The following is a 25,148-nucleotide window of genomic DNA, read 5'->3' as shown; positions in this document are numbered from 1 at the left end:
TTGTAAAATAATGATGGTAATTATTATCATAGTGAAGTGACGCTCATTATCAGTTTTAGTTAATACACGGTTTAAATTTAATGAGATTTCTCTTAGGAAAGTTTTAGGGGTATATTTATTTATTTCCACTACTTATTTATGTACGTCGTTCATCTACTATGAATGTGGTATTGTAGATACATACATATATTGAATGCGAATTATACTATTTATCACTAAAGTCTTCAGGTTTTGATCAAACTAGTGCCAATCGATCACAAATTTAACTAATATGGAGTTTGCAAAAGACACGATTTCCCATTGAGCAGGTTTGGCAGAGATATTTTCATCCAAAGAGGAGAAAACTCGCCTTTAAAGTTGACTAATTTTACACTTTCCTACTGCACATTTTCTCGAGATGCTAAAAAAATGCTCCTTCTCTTCAGATGCAAATATCCCTACCAAACCTAAGCACTGGGAGATGGTGTCTAAATTAAAGTCATACGAATTTTTGTGATCAATTGACACTCAAAATCGGAGAGCATACAGAACCTACATTTTAAGTTGTAGACCGTGTAATGGCATTATTAGTTTTACACCCTGGTCTTTTACCAAAGCCAGAATATGCCCGAGCCAAACGTATTCTCAAGGTCGAGTGATACAATAAATTGGTTATCAGCTAGTATGTACTTTCTACTCGTATGTATTGATTTTTTCTCTATTCCACTTATCTTAGAAACGGCGTATTAAGCAGGAACTGTGTCAAGCAACATGGCAATATCGATTGGGAGAGAAACATCTACAGAAGTATGTCATAAATGTATCACCTGTGCGTCAAGACTAAATTGATTGCATTTGTTGGACTTGTGAACTAATTGAATAGTGTACAATTCTGCCTTTTATACTGTTTTTCACCCCCTTTGAATGGGTGTGGCAGGCGGAAATTGTGTCACTTTATGGTTTCAGTTGACTCGTAGGATACCATTTACAACTTATTCAAAGGGCATCAAAATCTGAGGAGTAAAAGGCACAGGTCGCGTGCTCCTTAGGAATATGCACATATGCAAACCATTCGTGGTGTAATATCGTTTATTTCACGACTTGCGAATAGTTACTTAAAGTACCTTACTTTTGATGAGAATTACTTACAGTTGACAGTACATAGATCAGAAAATATGATTTACACGTGTACAATTATGCAAATAAACGCTATTTTCAGATTTTGTCTCTACGTACATCATAAAGTGTTGATATTAAACGCATATTATGTGCTTTCTTCATATGGACTTCCTTCCTTACTTCCTTCATTCAATGTGTCAAAGAATTTAAATTGCAAATAGGATGAGTGAGTGACTGTTAAATCGGTGTGAATCAATCAAGGCAATTAATTTAAATGTGAGCATATAGTATAGTACACACCTGCTCATTTCATCAATAAATTGTCCAAATCTAGACTTAATTTTAACTTATAACCTTCTACTTCTTCCATTGTCACCAATCGAACGCAGCGAAGTAAAGAAACTTGTGCAGTCAATGTACATGAACTTTTTAAGAAGTTACATATGTACAATGTGCAATAACTTGTTGACCACTTTCTTGAATCTTGACCATGGCATTGACGCCAACATACATGGAATTGCCATCACTATCAACGTTTTACTTTGCTCTGTAGACAGGCAAAACCAGAATTGTACTCCGTAACCAAATAAATAAGTAGCAAGTAAGCCGTGCTAAAACACGTGCTTAGATTAGATCTATGTATGTATGTACATACATATGTCCTTGGAGTTTTGCCTTGCAACTTGCAAGGCAATTTTTCAATGTGGAATTAATAGTTTGGGAAAATGACAAGGAAAAGAACTGGGTTAGCGAATTGCCGAATGCAAAGTGCATGCGCTGGAATTAACGTAAATTACAGATAATACGGGTATGAAATCCTTGTCATAATTGTGGAATTGGTATAGTTTTATTTTACAGTTAAAAATAACCGTTTTTTTAGATTTCACAGAATGGTTGGACTTGACAGAACTGACTTCACATATTCATAGATATTTCTTTGATGACATGAATTGCCATGAAATACATTGCATGGAATGAATGAGTAACGACTCCAAGTCAGATTTATTCCAGTCATATCTCATATCTTATCACAGTAATTATTGTCTTATCATTATCAACATCCCGTCATGTGATCCAGTGCTTACTGTTTATTTAACTGTCACTGTCGCGTATTTTCCTTTGTTCATAATACAGGTTCACTGATACACATGGTATATGACAAGTTCTAGACTTGTCTGCAACGCATATTTTAATCGGAGAGATGACAAGCTAAAAGTTCTCTCGACAAAAGTTAAACAATCCAATACTGTAGCAAATTTAGGTTTTGCTTCGTAGGAGCAATTTTTAATTGCATAAATCTAGAAATTTTAAAATTGAGATTTTCTTGTACTTAATAAGCGGTGACTCATCTCCCGTGACATCACAGGCCTCAGAATTAGCACATTTTTAATTATTTGTAACATAAAAGGCAAATGTAAACAAGATAAAAAGCTTTCGTGCTGTTGTATTTTTGCTTTGAGATTTTTTGAGACGATTAGTCACATTCTCACATTAAGAAAATAGTTCAATTTCTTCAAAATGGCTCACCACAAGGATAAAAATATGAAATTTGATCTTCGTATTTTTTATTTCACATCCGTCATTCGTACAGAAATGAGACGAGGGATACTAATTCGCGACGAAATGCCCATTCATGAGACACATGAGACTTGATCATGATGAGACAACGTCAATTTCATCATCATTGCAAACCACTTGGTACAAGTGATCGAGTTACAAGTAGTGCTTTGCAACTAGTTTTTGCATGCATCATGCACGGTCAGCAGAGCCGATTTCATCATTGCACTCGAGCCAGTAGTGTCGTCGCATTTCCCATGAATTCAACGTTAAAATTCTCATCTGAAATTACACATTTCTAAACAAACACGTCATGATAACGTGATTCATAATTTAGTCAGTAACCTATTCTATTGCATAATAATACAAATATTATAACAGGATCTCTCGTACCTTCCTGAATATTCCAAACATCTTTCCTGATTAATTTTTCATGAATCTGCACTAATTTGCCCACCTTGATTGATTGATTGATTGATTATGCTTTATTCAAGTGTCTACCAAGTTCACAGTAACAAACCATGCTCTTCCACGAGTGACACATACAATATACAAATACAAATACCTTAACCTCATCAATCATCACGAACCCTGTCGCAGTAATCCAAATTGTTTCTCCTTGTTTTTAATAACACATTTCTTTCTCATTTCATCATTCAAAAAAATCCGAACTGAACTTCTGGAATTATTTCCCAAAATTTCAGCAGAAATATCTAATCGTCTCACTTTTATGCAGTTCTTTGTTTCATTCATTCATTCCACGTTTTGCATACGCATACGCCGGCGGGGTGAGATGGAAGGTTCTCGTAGCTTGGACTTTTGGGGGGCGAGAAAAATCATGTCGTCCAATTTAACCGATCCCATGGAAGAGAAATACAAGATCTCTCATATATGAACCGATCCCATATTCACACTAAAACTACCACTGGCTAAATTATCTACTGCGATGGTTAAAAATGCAAAAATTAATAGAAATAATTATTTCTACCCGTCATATAATTATGCCTTAATAGAAAAATGTAGCTCATAAAAATAAAAGATGCAAATATATTTACATAAAATATAAAAATCGTCTCCTATAATTATGAGATAGAATCTTACCAATTTTTTTATATTTTTTTCAAAATTTTGAAATGCGTACGAAATGACGAACTTGATGGGTGGCCCAAGGTGGAAAATGACCAATGGGATGAGGACTACGTCAGAAGCGAGAGAATCTTCCAGACCAAAAATCCACCACCCATGCATCACCGGTACGAAGGAGGATTCCTCACTCTTTTCTCCTCTCTCTTTTCCTCACTGTATGAGCTCCTGGCAGCACGCAACCTCTCCAACTCTGCGAAATTCACGCCAAGAAGTCGGAAACTTTTCACTTTTTCACAATTATCAGGAGAATAGATAAGGTGAGTTGGTTATCTCCAGTGGGGGTGCCCTTCCTCAGTCGGTGGGGGACGAGGGAAGTGGGAAAGATAAAGTTCTTTTGGGGGGAAGAAAACGGAGGGATGGGCAACAAATAACGGCGTGGTTTAAGCCATGCAGTGAAGTTGGCTTTTTTCTTCTTTTCTTTTTGAGTAACTAATCAAGTTGAATTGTATTTATCCATTTGCAGTAAAATGGCTAAAGCTCCAGCTATCGGGATTGATTTGGGGACTACGTACTCCTGCGTGGGAGTGTTTCAGCATGGAAAGGTCGAAATCATCGCTAACGACCAGGGGAACCGGACCACCCCCTCGTACGTCGCCTTCACTGATACAGAACGTCTTATTGGAGATGCTGCCAAGAATCAGGTGGCAATGAACCCGACAAATACAATTTTCGGTAAGTTTTTTTTGTCTGCTCTCTTTGGTGTACCAGGTATATAATCATGTATTTATCAAATTATAATTATGTTTTAAGATGCGAAGCGGTTGATTGGGCGAAAATTTGAAGATGCTCCTGTCCAATCTGACATGAAGCACTGGCCATTTGAGGTGATCAGTGATGGTGGAAAACCCAAGTTGCAAGTTGACTATAAGGGAGAATCTAAAACCTTCTTCCCTGAAGAAATCTCGTCCATGGTTCTCACCAAGATGAAGGAAACGGCGGAAGCCTACTTGGGAAAGACGGTAATCACCTTTAAACCATAATTAAATAGTATCATAAATTGTGTATTCCTAATTCTTGACTTTTTTATTGAAATTGTTTTAGGTCACCGATGCTGTCGTCACTGTCCCTGCTTACTTTAACGATTCTCAACGTCAAGCGACGAAAGATGCTGGGACTATTGCTGGATTGAACGTATTACGAATTATCAACGAGCCCACCGCCGCTGCTATTGCTTACGGTTTGGACAAAAAGGTATGCAAATATATAAAATCATCAACACCATTTCCTTTATTTGCATCATTACGATTTACGTTTATTATGAATACGTTTGTAATCATTTTTTAAAAATTTATTTACAGGGCAAAGGCGAACGTAACGTGCTCATCTTCGACTTGGGTGGGGGAACTTTTGATGTTTCGATTCTGACGATTGAGGATGGAATCTTTGAAGTAAAGTCTACTGCTGGTGACACCCATTTGGGAGGAGAGGACTTTGACAACCGAATGGTCAACCATTTCACGGAAGAGTTCAAGAGGAAGTATAAGAAGGACTTGAAAACTAACAAGCGAGCTCTTCGTCGTCTTCGAACTGCTTGCGAAAGGGCCAAGCGAACTCTCTCCAGCTCTACCCAGGCCTCGATCGAAATCGACTCTCTCTTTGACGGAATTGACTTTTACACGTCCATTACCCGGGCTCGTTTCGAGGAGCTGAATGCTGATCTTTTCCGTGGAACTTTGGAACCTGTTGAGAAATCTCTCCGAGACGCCAAGATGGACAAGTCTCAGATTCACGACATTGTCTTGGTCGGTGGATCCACTCGTATCCCCAAGGTGCAAAAGTTGCTTCAAGATTTCTTCAACGGAAAGGAGTTGAACAAGTCGATCAATCCGGATGAGGCTGTTGCGTACGGAGCTGCTGTTCAAGCCGCCATTCTTCACGGAGATAAGTCTGAAGAGGTTCAAGATTTGCTTTTGCTCGACGTCACTCCTCTCAGTTTAGGAATTGAGACTGCCGGAGGTGTTATGACGACTTTGATCAAGCGAAATACCACCATTCCAACCAAGCAGACTCAGACTTTCACCACCTACTCTGATAACCAACCAGGTGTGTTGATCCAAGTCTACGAAGGTGAGCGAGCCATGACAAAGGACAACAACTTGTTGGGCAAGTTCGAACTGACTGGAATCCCACCTGCACCACGTGGAGTTCCCCAAATCGAGGTCACTTTCGATATTGATGCCAACGGTATTTTGAACGTGACTGCCATCGAGAAGAGCACGGGCAAGGAAAATAAGATCACCATCACGAATGACAAGGGTCGTCTCAGTAAAGAAGATATCGAACGGATGGTGAACGAGGCGGAGCGGTACAAGGCTGATGATGAGAAGCAGAAGGATAGAATAGGTGCCAAGAACAGTTTAGAGAGCTACTGCTTCAACCTTAAGAGTACCGTTGAGGATGAGAAGGTCAAGGATAAGATTCCAGGTAATTTTCGCTATAATTTGTATTGCCTATCTCAATCAGTCATTCAATATTTATTTATGTAGCCACTTTAATTATTTTAATTTTTTAAAAATATTTAAAATGCAGCAATTGTGAAGTAATTGATATTAATTGGACTATTTTGTGTTCTATTTTCAGAGGAGGACCGAAAAACAGTGATGGACAAGTGCGAAGAGGTCATCAAATGGCTCGATGCTAACCAACTTGCTGAGAAGGAGGAATTCGAAGACAAGCAGAAGGAACTCGAGAAAATCTGCAACCCCATCATTACAAAAATGTACGCTGCCGGTGGTGGTATGCCTCCTGGCGCTGGAGGCCCAGGATTCCCTGGTGCTGGAGCTCCCGGAGGTGGTGCCGCCCCAGGCGCAGGAGGAGCTGGGGGACCCACGATTGAAGAAGTTGATTAATGCCACTCACGTTAATTTCTATTCATAATAACTTAAATTATTACTGATAATAATAAGAATTACTTTGAAACTTATGATACAACTTGTACAAGCTCCACATATACTAGATAGCATTCAACCCCCTAAAAATTCCTGTTTTTTCTTCTTTTTCACCGATGCCAGCTTGTTGAAAGTCTTGTGGTTTTACACACTGATGAATACGACTGTAATATTCACGACTTTGTGTTAACTTTAATAAATAAAAAAATAATGTAAAAAATACACGAAAGTAAAAGTTGTGTAACGTTAATGGAAGGATGCTTATTATTATTGTTGCATATAATAATAATTAGTTAGTTAGTTAGATGTTTTTTTAACAATGATCCCTTCTTACAAACCACCCACGTTCTTTACCCCAGTAGTTCAGTGATTAAATAAAACATGAGAAAATAATCGTGATCTGGTCTTAAGACGTGAAAGGAAACACTGCTATTTGTTAGTCTGAATGCTCTCGTTTTAGAAGTTGGAAAGTAAGCAAGCAGGGAACTCCTCGATGAATGGTACAATTTTGATGTTAAATGAATTGAATGAGTATTAATGTAAACGAAATGTGGTAAACATTTGAACATTAATGAACCAAATAAAAAATAATCTTTAAAAACTCATTTGTGCATTTTTGAGAAATTATTGCCTCCAGTTTTTTTTCCGAAATCGCATAGAATGCTTCAACGTAAATATACTTTTATTAGTATCATCTCTCACATGGTTTAATCCCGAATGAATATTAATAATATAATGACTATGATGACGACTCGCCACTCAATCAGGCAATCTTTCATAATTTGATCTTTTACATATAGCTTTGTAGTAATAATACTTTTCAAATTTCTCAGCATCACAAATCCGTCACATCATTCGTAACATCACATTTATCTGTGCACACATGTACCAACTAAATAAATATACCTTATCTATATACATGGGACTCGTCATCCTCAGAAAACGACGCTACATTTAATGCTCGACTACTCTTTGGTTTTCTCATAATGTGAATCGTGTGAATTATGTACATAATCTTGCCATTCCTAAAATACTTACGTAAATATATGTACAAGCACGGTACATGGTATTCGGTGTTTTACATAGTAATTCTAGTGCTATGCTGTTCGATCTTCCACCCTTTTTTTCAGGGCTAGCTTATTATTATATACGATTAAAATATTAGATTGCTTGTTATCAATACCACGATCCGTAATACCGATAAAGTGCTGAATGAACTTTGGGTATCGGGCTTCTGTTTCATGCATACGTAAACTTTCACTCCAAGCATTATCCTAGTTATTATCTTAACTCTGATGCTAACCTTTCTTTCTAAAGCTTCATAAACTTGGGGAAATTAAGACTACATTTTCTGTACGTATGTATACATGCACATACAAAAGTAAAGTATATATACATAGTATCGTACATACCTAGCTACCTATGCTATGCCCTTGATATTTAACGCACAAGTTTCCATAATGCCAGCATAAATAATTAATTTTAATCAAACTGGAGTAAATTGGCATTTCATGAAAAAAAGCTTTGGTTCACTTGAAGCAAGTAAACGTAAAATTCCCCTAAATGTACTCATCTACTCAAAACAATGTACATGTACAAGCGTTGTGTTTAGGTGGGCGTTATTAAATTAATGGTGTCAGTTATCATATAGCGAATATCCTGTGTCATCTACTTGGTTGTGTTATGTTATACAAATCATCTAATGGAACACACATCCATCCACACGGAAATAATTACAAATTAATTCAAGCGAAAGGTGTGGGTAATTAGGTCACCTTCTATGATGGACCTTAGAATACAAAGCAAGTACAAATGTCAACTGTTCTACATATGTACATACAGGGAAGAAAGTTAAATTATGTACATCTAATCCTAATCCTGATACAATTATTATCGCTACACACGACATACTAGTATTTCACATAACAATTCTCTGCATGAATCTGTACTTTCCTTCAAATTAAAAAAAACTATTTACACAATGCAACATCATCAATGAAATAATATTAACTAAGTAATTAACTAGAAATATTTTAGTTTTAAAAAGTAATTAAGTATGTAACAATGTACAAAATAATAAACAAGTAATAATTTAAAAGGGATAATTTAAAAAGATGAAGATACACGTGGATTTATTTTTTCTCTGGAGAATGACTCCGAGACGAAGCTATTCGAACCCCAACTGGCCACCGTGTAGATAAATAATTCCATTTCGTCACAATTTGCATTCTGAGACCACTTAGCAGAGAGAGTGACACTGCGACGGGTGAAGAACGCCTTGGGCCAGACACCTTCAGAAGGAGAAAGCATTATATAATATTACAGTCTCAATAAATCGGCATCTTAAAAGTCTGGCTGGGATGGTGGATAGATTATTTACCTCCGCAAGCAGCGTGGACTCCGCTTCATCAATCGATTGTACCGGATGTAGGATGGGATCAGCGTCATTGTCATCTCGCTCGCTTCATTCGTTCCAGGAACTGGTTGCTCTGGGTGCTGGTGTCCTGTGGACAAAATTAATTTGCATCATCAGCACACACACACATGAAAGTGGGAGAGAAAAAGTGCAATAAAAGTGAGGAGAGATAGAGAAAGGAAAGAGATTAGACTTCTTTATGAGAAAAATGAGTGGGTAGAGGTTAGCGTTAGGCTTGGTATGACTGTATCCTCCCAATTAGGCGGACAGATAGCCCTGTGACGTCGTTGATTTCAGAGTGTTAAGATATTATCCGGTGAAAATGGATTTTTCTGATAGAATTACAATGAAGGGGCTAATTTTCTTTTCAATTTTCTAGAAATAGGGCAACAACTCGATTTTGTAGTGTGTGTGACGCAGACGGGGCGGCGGAGAAGATGATTTCTTAATTAAAATTGCTAATCACTAAATTACATCCGGATATAAAGTGGATACCTGAGTCAGAGTTGGTCTCGTCATCTCGTCCTCCCTCCGGATAAAGTTGGGCGGCTTGGCGTTTCCAATATTCCGAATCCCCTGAAGACGCCAACTTTCTCGCAGCACTTCCATCCCGCTCTGTCTGGCCGTCTATTTTTTGAATTACAAATTCAAACGTCAGCCCACTCGGTTATGTTAGGATAGTATTTTGCATACATAACATAACAAACAACTGGGTGAATAATTAATTTGCAATCAAATTTGCTTGTGATTGAGTAACGAGTCGAGAACAATGGGATCATAATGAATCGCACAAGTATTGTCAAGTTCACATTTGACTCTTGGTGAGGAAGGCAAGGCAAATACCTACCGATTATTTCCATATTACATAACAGAACTATTTAAATACTTTTAAGCACTCCTTCCTACACAGAATTCTGGCTGCAATTCCACAAAGGCAAATAAATCAGGCTAAATTTATTCTTGGAAGAAAGCCTATCTCGTGCAGCAGCATGGAAAGGTTTCCTTTCCAAAAAGAAATGGAAAAACTTTCGTCAACAAAAGAATGAATTAAAGAATGAAAGTCATAATTTTTCTGTTTCGTTTTTTTCTCTATTTTGATTAATGAATGAAAATATCGTCATATTTATTCATCCACGTCCACGACTTACCCAATGCAATCTCACTTCTTTTTTCGGCTTGAGGTTCGTCACTGTGCTTCGTACCGGTCGGAACGATCCATGGTTCAAACTCGTAGCGGTGCCGGATCCCCCCGTCGCGTCGTTTGTAACCTCTGATTTCCCCCCTTCGTCCCCCGTAGGTTGAGGCCGAGGTGGATTTCTGCGGAATTCTGTCGAGCATGGTCATCGGCATGTCGTCTGGATTGGTGTCACCTCCTCCTTCCGACTCTGGCGGTGACGAGAGGAGATATGCGGCACGAAACAGGGCGTTCTTGTCATTAGTTTGCGTGGGAGGAGATTGCGCCTCCTCCCAAGAAGATGATGCACAAGCATTGCAGGAAAAGGAGGTGGAAGGTGACATGTCGTCATATCTGGGTGACGGTGGCGAAATGACTCCCCGTGTTTCACTGGGTATGATCAAGTTCTGAGGTGCTGCCGTACTTGGGCATACTTGAGACAAAAGAGAAAGTCATAGGTAACAAAGTGGGTACAAATTAAAGGTGGATATCCAACATGGCAAAATGTTCGCTGGTTCGATTTTACCCAATGTTTGATATGTTGCAGAGCATTAAAGTACCCTTGAATTGAAGTCGTCACCTGTGACCGTGTTTTGGAGGTCGAAAGGTCACAGAGCCCCATAAATGGGATATCGTGGGAAAGTTCTCGGCGAAAGGATTCAGAATATCTGCATCTATAACTTTATGGGGTCTGGACCACCACCTTTGACCTCCTGGCTTTTCGACCCTCAAAACAAGGTCAAGCAGGTATATTTCGACTTTGAGGGTAACTTATCTATTGTTATACTGACATATAAGCTCTAGAACATATCAAGAATTGGGTTAAATCGAACGGGCGATCATTTTGGGTGTGTGATATCATTTATTTATTTGCTATCGGAGATGTAAGAAGCTCGGAAAATTCTCGCAATTTGTGAAAATAATGGGAAATTAGTTTATCACGCGAGACATAATAGTTATAATAATACCAACCAACTTGTATAATATTTGACATTATTATGCCATCGACTCCATTGCAGGATGTTTACTACAAACAACCTACGCGCAAATGCTGTTTCACGATTCGAAAGTTAATAAGTACGAAAGGTCAGAAGAAAAAGTAACGCGGTTGCGATAAATGCCTTTGTAACCGCCATCATTACGTAGTGAAATCTAATCATATCGATGCAAAAATGACGAAACTTCCGTAAAATATATGCATCTTTCACCAGCCGAGTGCATGGATCATCAGATTGTGCCGATTGTGGGTGTGTATGCAATATGTATAAAACTGACTTATTTAATTTCAATAACACCTACACTCATTTTGTATGTGCAGTTATTCCAGTTTGCAAAAACTGTATTATCCGCGACAACAACAGCTTCCTTGCGTAATCAGGATGATGAATATGCAGCATTGTCTGGTGCACTTTTCTATACGCTTTAAAATCATGTTTTTCACGCAATATGAAGAACTAAAATCTTCTCTGCCTGATATTATGTGAGCATATTTATGTAGTATTGAATATTCTGGTAGTAATTCCCACAAGGATGGAGACATACGCTGTTTGCATAGGCAAGACTGGATCCACGGACGGACAATAATTTCATGGAAGAGCTGCTTGAACTATGCCAATTGCCTTTGGCCACGCACAACCGAACCAAAATGCTTCATTTATCTGTACAATACCAAACTCTATATGTAAATATTCATAGCACATGTAGTAAATGGTTACAGGTAAATGTTTAGTTTTGGACGTCCAAAACCTTTTTGAACTCCAAAAGTGTCCAAAATGCCCAAAAAGGTTCAATATTGGAAAATGGGGCAACATGTTACAAGTTCTTTATTAGAGACTTTTTGCAAACAGATATGTAAACTCACATTAACTTTTAGCATTTTGGTGCATTTGCAATGCAACGAAATTTGGAAAAACTTTTGTTTTCACATGATTTTATGAGAAATTTCTAATAATTTAAACATAAACCATGTCGTAAAATGATCAAAATTTATGGGAGGTTACACATACTTACGTCAATACATTGACTTGACGAAAGATTTAGTAATAAAGAACTTGTATCATTTTGCCCCCTTTTATACTTTAGACACTTTTTGACATTTTGGAAGTCCAAAATTTAGTGTTCTAAACTCACTAACACCGGTTTTGGACACTGGTCAAAACCACGGCGACACACTGAGGGGCAAATATGCATGCCTCCCATGTAGTACGGATATTTGTAGTTTAATTTTGTAATTTTATGTTTTTGTGCTGTTAGTCTGTTGTTTTTGTTGTGTTGGGTTGCAAATTGGGATTTCAACACCAACCTCATCTCGATGCCACTAACCTTTTGAGCTAATTAACTCGTCCAATCATGGCTTAGTGCAATTTCCTAGTAGCATAATATTCCCAGCTTATTTATCTCGTCTCCATTTATCTAGTGGCATTTACAGGCTGCTACGACAAATTAAACACATTTCTTAATGCCTATGAATAAAGCCTTCTTTCTGACAAGGGAACCTTAAGTACTGTCACCTCTCGATTTCCTTCCAAATAGCCTTAATCGACAGATAATTTAGTGAAACTTAAACTTTGTCATAGAACATGCGGTGCAAAATCGCGTTTTCGCGAAATATTTGGCGAGAGCTGCACCAAAACCTGCCATTTGCCCAATGCTTTTAACATAGCCACCAGCCTTTCGAATGATTAAATGAACTTCATATAATCTTATTAAATTATATTTGTACCTGTCCGCGTAATTTCAGCCCGATCACCAATATGCATAAAACAATGCAAAGATTCGCATATTTTTTGCAAATTGCGAAAATCTGAAAACTTGCAAATTTGAATTTCTTCGTTTCTTTAAATTCAACAAACTTTAACAGTTTAACTGTTAGAAAATATATTTTTCTTATTGCAAAAAATTTGCAAAAATTTGCAAAAACTGAACTTCGCAATTTTTCATGAAAATAACTTAAATAACCAAGGCTAGTCTATTTTTACGTATTTTTCGAAATTATTTGCGGTATTTCTTTTGGTAAGTTGCAAAAACTTACAATTTTTTAATTCAATATTATTATGTAGAATTTGTTTGCAATGTTTGCATGTTTAATTGTTTAACAAATTATCTTTCCCTTTATTCGCTCATATCTGCATATATGACAATTTTTAAGTTTCTCTAAAATGCGAAATTTAAAAAATGTAAACTTTAATTGTTACAAATTTTTGCAAATTTTTTGCAATAAGAAAAATATATTTTATAACAGTTAAACTGATAAGTTTGTTGAATTTAAAGAAAGAAAGAAATTTAAATTTGCGAAAGTTTTCAGATTTTCGCAATTTGCAAAAAATTTGCCAATCTTTGCATTGTTTTATGCATATTTGTGATCGGGCTGAAATTACGCGGACAGGTACAAATATAATTTAATAAGATTATATGAAGTTCATTTCATCATTCGAAAGGCTGGTGGCTATGTTAAAACCATTGGGCAAATGGCAGGTTTTGGTTCAGCTCTCGCCAAATATTTCGCGAAAACGCGATTTTGCACCGCATGTTCTATGACAAAGATTTAGTTTCACTAAATTATCTGTCGATTAAGGCCATTCCGAAGGAAATCGAGAGGTGACAGTACTTAAGGTTCCCTTGTGAGTAGAATATTCGTCAAAAGTGTTGTCTCAAAACGCCCTCTAATTACTTTTCAGAATATGTATTTATGGAAGATATGATTCTATATTATGTACTTAATAATAGGAAAGTTTGTCGTGTACTATGTCGGCTTTGATTGGAATGCACTGCGTGGGTTATATCATAGAACTTGTGTTTTTCATGAAATAAACAAGTTATTGGGAATGTGATGCAACTCTGGAAAAGTGAAAGTTTGACGAACGAGGGAAAGTCTCTCATTTCAGGGTTAGGTCGTGTTTACGTGTTAAATTGCACCTTTGTTCAACTTCACTGCGAGTGAATTCTTTTCGGTGTGAAAGAAACCCAAGACTCGGATTCAGGTGTAATTTGTCACCTGGAGAAAGTGCAAAGGAGATCGCACGAGGCAATCGGCTGCTTACTTTTAGGAGAACATGCCACCGAAATATGAAGTTGGGAAATAAAAACTTATGCTTTTTTCGTCTCAGTTTGATCAAGTTTCGGAGAAAGTTTTTGAGAAAAACCCAACAAGAAAGTGAGTGGATGGGGGTTTGCAATTCTAAATGGTCTGATCCTGAGTAGACGGTCAAGATCCTCATATAACTTTTAGGTGCATTAATTGCTATGATAAATAATTATAATGTTATGAGTGAAAGGGTTTTTTTTGCAATCATGGGAGAAAGGCGACATTATTGTTGAGAACTTTTTTCATTCCAATTTTTTGATATTTTCATTCATACCTACGCAAATTCTTGGCATAACAGAAGCCTTGGGAAAGCAGTGTGTTTGTGATAATTATACTCTGCCTGCACAAGGTTCGCCAATCCCTAAATGTGCACATACATGCATTCGTTTGTCAAACTTCTATGATTTGTCCTCATCTGGACAATTGGCCGTGGTTCCAGTGAACAGTTTGTCGGTTTCAATAATTCAGCCTGTGAGGTTTCGTTCGAGCCAGGAAATTCAAGCTCTTAAAAACTTATTTCATCCCGATAAATGGGAGCTGATGACAATGGAAAATTTTGCATATTTCCGACTTTCGTAGGTACTATCATACCCAGCACGTACTTACATGTTTTAGGTACTTTTTTCAGGGAATTAGGTGTTTACAGTTCCACTGGCTAGGATCAAATAAAGAATAACAAATCCAGACTTTGAACCACCAAAGCCAAACTGATTAAAGGAAAACTCAAGTCAGAGAATACTTTGCACATGGCTTGTGCATATTATTTAGAAATGCGTGACTTCTCGCATAAATATCCTGTCGCTGATTTAATTGAGATGCTGTGATTCTCTATCGTCTGACCTTTACCTAAATATCATACAAATATGGTGTACATACATACATACGTAGAAGTACTCTCAATTGTGATCTGTTTATTTTAATGATGCCACTAGAATCAGCACAAATGCAGATTATTTGTATATAGACATGTACTTATATACGTTTGCATGTACAAGAATCTGACTCTGGAGTCTGTTTTGAGGAAAACGTCGTAAATTCAATTTTACGTAAAACTGCACATGTCCCTTATCTGGCTAATCTTAACTCTCCCCTTATTTGCAGGTCATGTCTAATCTTTATTGTTTACTGTAGCACTATTGTCGAGTGGGTCATAAAGTGGAGGGACGGAAGGAACTCGTTACGTGTTCCCTTCCCCGATCCGAATTTAGCTTTTGCCGTACCACAAATTTAACATTATTTTGCAGAAGTGACTCGTGTTTAATTGAAAGAACCGACCCGTAATGCAACTGGATTAATGCACGTCACCCAAACAAAGTTTATTGATGGGTGTAAATAAAATCGGTGTAAAATAAACTTTCATCGCCTCTCGATCCAGACGCAAAAATCTGCAAATCATAATTATTTAAGTACACCGACCAACCCACATAACACGATGGGAAGTTTCTACATATTTAAGTGCACATTGAAGATTTTTCTTATCTACCCATGCATCCAGTAAGCCCACTCAGTCAGGTCGTAGTCAGATTTAATTAAGATGTCGTCACGCGTCTTATCTTTTCATCTCCTAATTCGGTGCCTACTTGGTAATTAATTGGAGGAGATTGAGCAGGGTGAAGTTAGTGCGAGTTTATGCACCCCCTGCAAAAACAGGAAATGAACCAATTCCTTCTTATGTAAGTAGGTGCAGGGAGTAAAATGAAAGCGTTTTCTCATGCAAAACTATTTTATTTATTTCTTGCGGCTATTGTCCGTGTGCGTGGGTGCAGGCTTAATTCAGTATTTGTTAAGTGGTGTATTGGTGTATAAGTCGCTTATTGTGACCGTTTTGTCCGTCCGTAAGCAGGACCAGTCCAGAACGCCTCAACATAATCAAATGCCGTTTTCGCCATTGTGCTTCTAATTTTAAGCTCTTGGTTGAATTCGATAATGAGATCTTTCGGACCACCTTCCTAGCGCCAGGGGGTGTGTGCCAAAATTAAATTGAACTTCATTTTCATTAGGAGTGCCATTTAAAGGAAATTTCACTACGAAATCATCGTCCTCAATCTTTTTGACCTCCGACCACCCCATGACCCTGAGGATGAGGTCAAGGTTCATTAATCACATAATTTACATATTGATTTCATTTTACATTCCAGACGCCACTTTTTTATATTTGTTTGAGACAGTTTATTATATATATTTTCAACTTTCTGTCAGCTTATTTTTTACACAAGATAATTTATGTGAGACAATCAACCCAAAAATAGCTAACAATGGACATAAATATTCATACATTCTTCACGACCACGGAGCAGTAATATTCTTCCAGATTACTTTCTGTTTCGACTGACCACCTTCTACCTCGCCGCCTTGCAAAACAAAAATAGACTGATTAAAGAAATGTTGGGATCAAAATCGCATCGATAAAGATTAAGTAGGCCGTCAATCGGTCAAATTTGCAGGATCAGGTCAAGGAAAGTGATCGACATACGAGTTGGACTTGATTGATTGGATAAAAAACTTTTCCTCTTGCCACTGAAATCAATGCATCAAACAAGTCATGATTTATTGAGAAATATGTCACATGCTAACTAATCCTAAGATAAGGTGCAGACACGTTTGTGCACAACTAATTTCTATGGACTAAAGATGAGTTTCGTCTGCCTTCCTCATGCAATTGTATGTCCATTAGACATTCACAAGGAACAATGTTTGACAGGGAATCAATAGGATGTCCGAAGTCCCAGTCAATCAGATCAATAAAAAGTAATCAAGGCGAAGGACACAATGTTAATCGTGTAATAATCAAAGAAACTCGTATTGTTAAATGGCAAACCAATTTCATAACTTTCGCCCAGAAATCTAACTATCTACATGTGTAATCATTCCGGAAACTCATTGCAATACGAAATTGATTTGTGCATACATACGTATGCACATACGCCAAGAAGGAATATGTTGTGCACCTGATCTTTCAATTACAAGAAGGAAATTATCATGCATTTATTCTGAAGGCCAGCCAAGGACAGAATGACCGAGACAAGGTTATACAAGAAAAATTAATTTCATTCTGTGGTGAAAGTGGGGTGAGTAATAAGTTTAAAGCAATCCGTCAATTAAGTTAGAATTGACTACAATTAATGTTCAATTATTCATCGAATTTGAGGATGATTGACTCGAAAATATGTATTATGTATGCATGTCATACTTCAGTAGGAGTGTGCCGTTTGAAATTTAAATCAGTCGTTATGAATTTACACGTCTATAATAATTAATCGACTGAATTTAATTTCCATCGATTAAACGCTTATGCAAATTACGGAATAAATAATTTCTGTCCATCAAATAATGCGGGTATGCTTTTAAATTTTAGCTTTCACCAACAGAGCCGACCTGCTGTTTGCAGGGCATAGAACTCATGAATGGTGAAGAATGAGAAAAATGCAGAGACTTGTTCCCAAGTTGGTTGTGTCGCCATTAGGAAAAGCTCAAATCTTCAATTTAGCCTCTGATTCTTATTTTGGTTTGATGTGTCTGTAACCATCTCAAATTTACTGTTTTCAGACGGCTGGTCGGTTACGTAAGAAGAGAATCCATGTTGACAAACTTTTCCAAAAAGGTTCAATCTGAAACGAGGTCGAATTACCAATCTTCCCCGAATTCGACCACTTGGTGTCTACTAATCCTGAGAATAACACGTCTCGCATAACATTCGTCTTGTGTGGGACAAGTGAAAGCTACGTTCAACTGACACGCACAGTGAAGCCAAGCCAATGCACACATACATGTACATACAATTGTATTTGCATAATGAGTTTATAAGATGTAAATTATGTTCTTGTTATTCTCTTAAAACGTCAAATGAGAGTGACTGACCATCCCAGAATAGACCTAGCCTGACAAAACCAAATTCATAAAACCTTCTTGCGCCACCAGCGACAACAATGTGACCAATTCGATTGAGACAGCGACTTTAGTTAGTACAAATAGTCGTCCCTGCTCGTTCTGCTGGCGAAGTAGGTCGAATTAAGTGTACTTTCAAGTTTTGTTGTTCATGCGAATAAGAGGGTGGCAAATTCTAACGAGAGTCATCAATTTCTCGGCCCACACAAACACACACGGCCCAAAAATTCATCAAATTAGTGAATCAAGTAGTAGTGTACATCATACATATCAATCATTATACGGACACATTACGTAGCACTTCCGGTCTGACGTTTCTTATCAATTAGCAAATGAATGTTAGAGTGTTGAACAAATAACTTACTCGACATGATGTGACTCAGCACTACCACAGTCATTGGCAGGATTTGACCCCACATTTTCCTGTTAAATATTAAAATGCGGGTTTTTTAGACCACCGTAAATACATAGGTATATACACGAAGGAGCCGGGGAAATGTCAAATGCGTGCTTGGTGGTGATATTTATGTCAAAATGGCAGAGCTGGCCAAATTACTTGGAAGTCAAATTACAAATTACAATTACAATCACAACATTTCTACAATTACAATTACAAATTACAATTACTCAAGAAAACTCAATTACTAATTACAAATTACAATTACTTCTCTAAAAAAAATTCGCTTCAATTACAATTACAAATTACAAATTACGTAATTGAATTACATTACAAATTACAATTACATTTGAGATTTTTTAATGAAAATTCATCATGTACTAGTCAAATTATTTACAATACTTGTTCACGTTTAACAATGTAAATGCATTTACATCAAAATTTCCACCTAGAAAAAAATAATTTTCGAAGGAAAATTTTGCGAGTAAAAGCATTTGTTAGCATGTATATTGTTAAAAGTGAACAAGTATTGAAATTATTTGAATATTAAATGATGAATATTCATTTAAAATTGTAATTAGTAATTTGTCTTATAATTCAATTGCGTAATTTGTAGCATTTACTTATTTTCATGCATAAGGCCCTTATGCATGAAAATACACCCTAGTAATGAATTCTGACGTAATTAAAAAAAATTGCGAATGGGAAATAATGTTTGTTTTAATCCAAAAAGTGATAGGCAGTGAAATGTTCACGTATGAAAGTACGGCAAATTTAACAAAAACGTTGAATTTTGATTGGTTCTACTCACAGCAGATGGTGATTTAGTAATTGTAATTGAAGAATTAATTGAATTACAATTACACCATGTTGAAATGTGCAATTACAAATTACAAATTATCAATTACATTTGGTCCAATTACAAATTACAATTACAATTACATTTTTTGAATGAAGTAATTGAAATTACAAATTACAATTACTAATTTGTAATTTGTAATTGTAATTGTAATTGTCAATTACTAATTTGGCCAGGTCTGCAAAATGGATAAATGCCATCCATCTTTTTATAAATCAAACAAAACGTTTGACACGATAAATTGATACAGCAATTGATTCTATCTTTCTTTAAAGCTTGGAGTAATCCTACTCATTTTTTGTAAAATGAGAACTTAAGCTTAATAACTCGAACGGATCTAATTTGGATTAAAGTCGAAACGAATCAGACCACCAAAATAGTTTATGTATACTCGATAGTTGACTCGTTTCAAGGATCTTTCCGAATTTGACCTTTTCTTCGGAAAGTATTTCATACAAATCTACGTAATACGTAAAGATTAATCACAATTAATTTTTAATGAGACTCAGCACGTGACATTTATAAGCATCCAGAAATTTCTGGCCATGCACATACATCCGTGTTCCAAATTGATGGGTAAACGCACCGTCATGCAACTTGGAGTGGAAAGACACTCGTTGTTATCTCCCAGTCCACAAAACACACACATAAAAATTGACCATTCCGACTCAGACGTAAACAAGAAGTCCCAAAGGGCAAAACTTAATGATTGAGATGGCGTCCCCCCCGAACCCAAGTGGACAATTGAATGGCACCATGTACATATGTAAATGGAGACGGGCGAGTTTCACTTACCACTGATCAGCAGAAGATAGGATGAGACGAGATTGGGTGATGTGAAAGTCTGCCGGAGTGAAAGTTGTGGGTGGGTGGATGGGTCCGGCTCGAGACTGACTTTTCCTTTATGGCCAAGTCAATAACAAGGGCAGACGAACTTGAATCAAGGTCTTCAATCTCTCCAAGTCTTCGATTATGTAAATCCGCAACTCTTGGCCGTTCTATATTAAACGAATTAAAAGATTGTTTTACATCTGGGTGGACTTGCTTTTGACTCCATTATGAATTTCTTGTGCACGATTTCATTTCATTGAGAAATATCTCAGATTTGCATGGATGGATTTGAGTTGAATGGAAACACTTGAAAGGCATAGAATGAGAAACAGGATCGGGGAATTTGATATCTGGAGATGATTGAACCGATATCTGGAGAAAGGGGACGGTATAAGAATAAGAAAGTATTTTACTTTCTTTTAGGCGCACAATATTATGTCTGTCTGAAGACTATGTAAATCTGAATCATGGCAAAGTTTTGCTCTCGATTTTTGCAGGAATTGCTTTAAAACACAATTGACGTGACTGTGCTAAATGAAATAATATTACTTTGTTTTTAATGGTATGCATAGATGCCAAAAGTTGCGTACGTGCAATCTAAAGTATTGGTTAATCGACAGTTGACCGAATTGATGAAATTTTTTAATGAATTAATCCTCAGCAAGGAGACAGAACTTTTATGGAGAATACACAGATCCAGAGGATTAGGAAGTTTCTCAGTTCAAAAACGGGTTTAAAAAATCAGATATTTTGAAAACTTTGAAAATACATTTATGAAAACTCAATTTGCAAACATAATTCTACCTACGCATGCATGTTTTTGATAATTTAAATCTCACCGAGGTTCAAAACGTCACATCGTTTTTAAAACTCTAGGTTTTTAGGTGAAAGTGATTTTAAAAATTCTGTTAAGTGGCCAAATTCGCGTACTTGAAAAAAATGCAGAATACGATTCTGCCAATTTTTGTGCATGAAAAAATTGAAAGGTGGTCGTAGTCGGAATGTAATCGCCTTGCTTTGTAAAAACTTTGCATTGTTAGTCCTTATTTGTGATAGTAAAACATGTTCCTTGAAAAATATTGAATGCATGCCACAAGTTGTCAGCAGTTTTAAAACTCCTTACAACTTACTCTATTCAAGTGCCTTTGTTCGCATCCAAAATTTTCGTCACACGATCAAAATTTGGCCAATCATGCAAGTAGGTAAATTACGGGATAACGGCATTTTTGACATTCAAGGATTGTGTAAGGTTAAACAAACGGACGGAAATAGTGACCTGCATAAATAACGTGGGAGTTTGTGCCTCTGTGCAGAGCTATTATTGGAACAAAGATTATTGAAATAGTTGGGCAATAATGGGCACCTCGACCAAAACAGAAAAGTGAACATTTATGAAGTGAACATTTATTCGGATTGGTCCGTAATCTAGTGAACAAATATTTGCATTTTGATACACAGATACATTTTAGTACTCATTATGTGCCCATCTTTGTTTGCATTTACTAAAATCATGTTTGTTTTAGCATAACCAAAGGGTGGATATGTATTTCCGAAAAAATACTGAAATAAATATGTCAGAAAAATAATTACAAAAATGTTCGCAAAATTCGTATGTCTGAATACAATGCTCTGGATTTTTTGTGATCCAATTTTTTTAAGAAAAACAAATTTCGTCTCGTATCGTTGAAATATTTACAAATTATGCATTTTTTTATTGTCTAAAATATTTATGTATTTTTCAAATAATATATGTCTGAAAACCTAGAAATGCATGAAAATATTTTGAAATTCTTTTGATCTATTAATCTAGGGACATATTGGCCGTCATCAAATAAAAGAGTTGAAAATGAATACATATCCGACCTCTGATTATAACCTTCTCCAATTTCAATCCACTTTACAATTCGTCTCTGGGCATCACGCTAGTGTTGTAATTTTCAACGTGATCCTTTGATTTACAGGCCGATCTGTTCTAAATATGTGAGGCCTCCTTGAACAAGGTTGTTAACAAGCTCGAATGAATTTTAATGCAAAAAACGTATCTATTTATACCAAAAATAGCATCGGATATGTTGAAATTTACACTTTAATAACTTATTTTTAGCCTAGTCAATAAAAGGTTGTTGGCTGGAGGAGGTGCTGGGCAAGATTTTCAACAAATTTGACTAATGGCATCGTATATGAAGCCTTAAAAGATGTGTAAAAGTTTTGAAAAGTTTGGGGCAATTATTAGCACTCGCGGAGGTGGGAGAAAGCTTGCAAAATTTGTGGCCTAAAGCACAGCCTCCGCTTTCCTTCAAACCTGTTGAACATTTCACGACTTATTTGAAAAAGTGATGCAATTGTGGCTCGGGTCGAGGTTCTCCACACCACACACAACCAATCTCCAACTTTTGTCGAAAACATCCGTTAAACTGAAATCAAATTTTCCCCTTTTGGTTCTATAGTAAATACAAATAATATGGAAGGAAAACTGTGGTTTCTGCATCGCTGCAATTATATTCGCGTTACAAATTATTAGAACGAAACGAAACAATTACGACTTGATCTGAGAGGCAATTTATCACAGAGTAAATTAAAATGACGTCTTTCGTCTAAATAATTTCTCTCTTTTAGAAAAAGAAAACGTGAGACGGTCTCAATTTATGAAGTTGAGAGGATCCCAACCCTTTTTTCAGGCCAGTGATGATGTCACCTTTCCACATTTCGACCACTTTTCTCTCACCGAGAAGGATTGCGTGGTTCTTGTTATTTTCCGGCCACCAAGTGAGAGGCAGTGAACCCATAAATGAGTAAATTAGAATGAGAATGGTGAGAGAAAGGCGGAAATTAATGCAAATGTTTTCTTTCTCCCCAGCAGCAGCAGGAGGAGCAGGAGGATCTCAGCAAACAGGAGATGATGGGTGGCTGGGTGACGGTGAGATTAAATTGGTTTAAGTATCGTCGAGTTGAGAAAAAACTAGCTATCAACCTGTTTATTTCTGCAAAATAGGATTGTCCTAAAAAAATATGAAGGCTAAAAGAATGCCCCGCTTACCTTCTTTCCAAAGACAAAGGTTGTTTCCTCTCTTTTGCGTCGTGGGAAGATTGAGAATTAATTTGGGTTTGGTTATGTATCCAGGTAAAATTTATGTCGTGTTGGGTGGGCGTTATTAGAACGAGGCTGAAGTGAAAGTGGAGTTGGAAATTATATTTCTTGTAGGACCAAACGAGACAAAAATATCATGATACTTCTCAATTTGCTTAATCTCAATTCAATTAAAAGTTTGTATATCAAACTTTAAAATTGTCATGCATTTCTTGCAACTGGAGATGTAAACTTGAAAATAGAATTTGCATAAAGTTTTTGCTTATGAACTTTGATTTTGACTTTGACTTATCTGCTTTAATTTTTGGTGAGGTAATATGTTTAGTACGTTTTTACATAAGTCGTGGTGTAGCTCAAAGTGCTTTCTCTTTTGAAAGTGGGGTAAATTGAGACTGTTAGATTTAATTCAATTTTGTTTATAGATTTTTTGCTAAGATCAGGATTAAATCTGGCCTAGTTTCATTCACGTATTGGTAAAGAGTGGATTATTATCGAGTGGTTATTGTGTTGGGGTGAACGGTTTATCAACTTTGGCCAAAATGAGACGAGGAGTTCGGACGTGAGACGACGAGGTGTGCAGCAGGTCGGACTGTTGAAGCTCAACTGCTTTCACTCCAACCCTACGAAACCCATGGCTTCAACTTTTCCTCTCACTTGGTCGTCCTCCGTCTCGTCAAAGAAGTAGGCAGTGAGCAGTTAGTTTCTTCTCTTGTCAGAACAGAATACCTGATGGAACACCAACCAGACAGGTATTTTCTGTGGAACGTTTAAAGTACGCTCGGCATGCACCACAAATGCTATTTAAATACGTATAGATAGATGGATGGACAGATAGAGGGAAACAATTCCAAGTAGCGCGTGTTAAGTAAGCTAAAACCCGTACAAAAACGTCAACCCAACGATACCGGGAGGTTAATGATTTCGCATTTGTTTGTCTACCTGAATCACTAATTGGTTTAAACGTACGAGTTTCTGCGAGGGGAGATATGTAGGAGAAAAGGTGTGCTGAGATGACCCCATGTACATATGAGATCAAGATGACGTAGCAGAAGGAAATTTATTTCCCCATTAGAAACTACCTACATGTGGATTCAGAGTGGAGATAAGATTCAATTAGATGACGGTCAACATCTCTTCCCACTCGCTCATCTGTTTATGGATGACGACGACGAGAGTGTTATACTGATTGGATCACGGGACGTATGTATTGCAGACTTCTGCAGAGCGGTGGTCACACGTAATCTCTGGTAACGGGATAAGCTTAAAAACATTTTTTTCTTAAATGGATTTTCAGATTCCAGCGACTACCACACAAGGAGAGAAGAAAGGGTGAAAGGAAGCGTGTGTAGGTGTGGTGGGTGAAAAGGGTTTACTAGGAATGCCCACCACATACTCGCCTACATACATGTGTGCTAGAATATTATGCACTATAGAACATAACGACGGTCTGACTGAATGTGGGTTGAGTTTACGACTGTTTTGATTGCTGGGAAGAAATCAATTGGTCCTGAACAATTAAGAGTTTGATCAGTACCACATTTGGACACTTGCTCTTCGTTCCTTCACGTCTTGCTTGGATGGATTTGGAAGTGATTTGTTTCTAAAAATGGAAAATGTGCAGTGGGGCTTGAAATTCGATTTTGATAGGAAAAGAAAGAAAGAAAGCACTCTTTGTCCAGATTGAGGAAGGAATCAGGTTTATAACCTGTACGTATTTGTAGTAAA

General features: G+C 36.9%; 2 protein-coding genes across 2 annotated transcripts; one reads left to right on the top strand and one right to left on the bottom strand.

Annotated features, from left to right (window-relative positions):
• The first annotated feature begins 3,899 nt into the window (after positions 1-3,899).
• Positions 3,900-7,294, top strand: LOC110858637 (heat shock 70 kDa protein cognate 4). The gene is made up of 6 exons (XM_022107466.2): positions 3,900-4,058; positions 4,265-4,473; positions 4,552-4,760; positions 4,843-4,992; positions 5,100-6,225; positions 6,382-7,294. Exons 2-6 carry the CDS (start codon positions 4,269-4,271, stop codon positions 6,648-6,650), a joined length of 1,959 nt encoding a protein of 652 aa, XP_021963158.1. The 5' UTR covers positions 3,900-4,058; positions 4,265-4,268; the 3' UTR covers positions 6,651-7,294.
• LOC110858584 lies at positions 6,966-24,007 on the bottom strand. Its single transcript, XM_022107402.2, has 7 exons — positions 23,373-24,007; positions 20,300-20,502; positions 18,613-18,671; positions 10,254-10,712; positions 9,601-9,732; positions 9,070-9,193; positions 6,966-8,980 (listed from the first exon to the last, which is right to left on the bottom strand). Exons 3-7 carry the CDS (start codon positions 18,665-18,667, stop codon positions 8,929-8,931), a joined length of 822 nt encoding a protein of 273 aa, XP_021963094.2. The 5' UTR covers positions 18,668-18,671; positions 20,300-20,502; positions 23,373-24,007; the 3' UTR covers positions 6,966-8,928.
• Positions 24,008-25,148: the final 1,141 nt, after the last annotated feature.

The sequence above is a fragment of the Folsomia candida genome, unplaced genomic scaffold (assembly GCF_002217175.1).
Source record: "Folsomia candida strain VU population unplaced genomic scaffold, ASM221717v1 Fcan01_Sc021, whole genome shotgun sequence".
Taxonomy (NCBI): Eukaryota; Metazoa; Arthropoda; class Collembola; order Entomobryomorpha; family Isotomidae; genus Folsomia; species Folsomia candida.
This window is presented reverse-complemented; position numbering and strand designations above follow the sequence as displayed.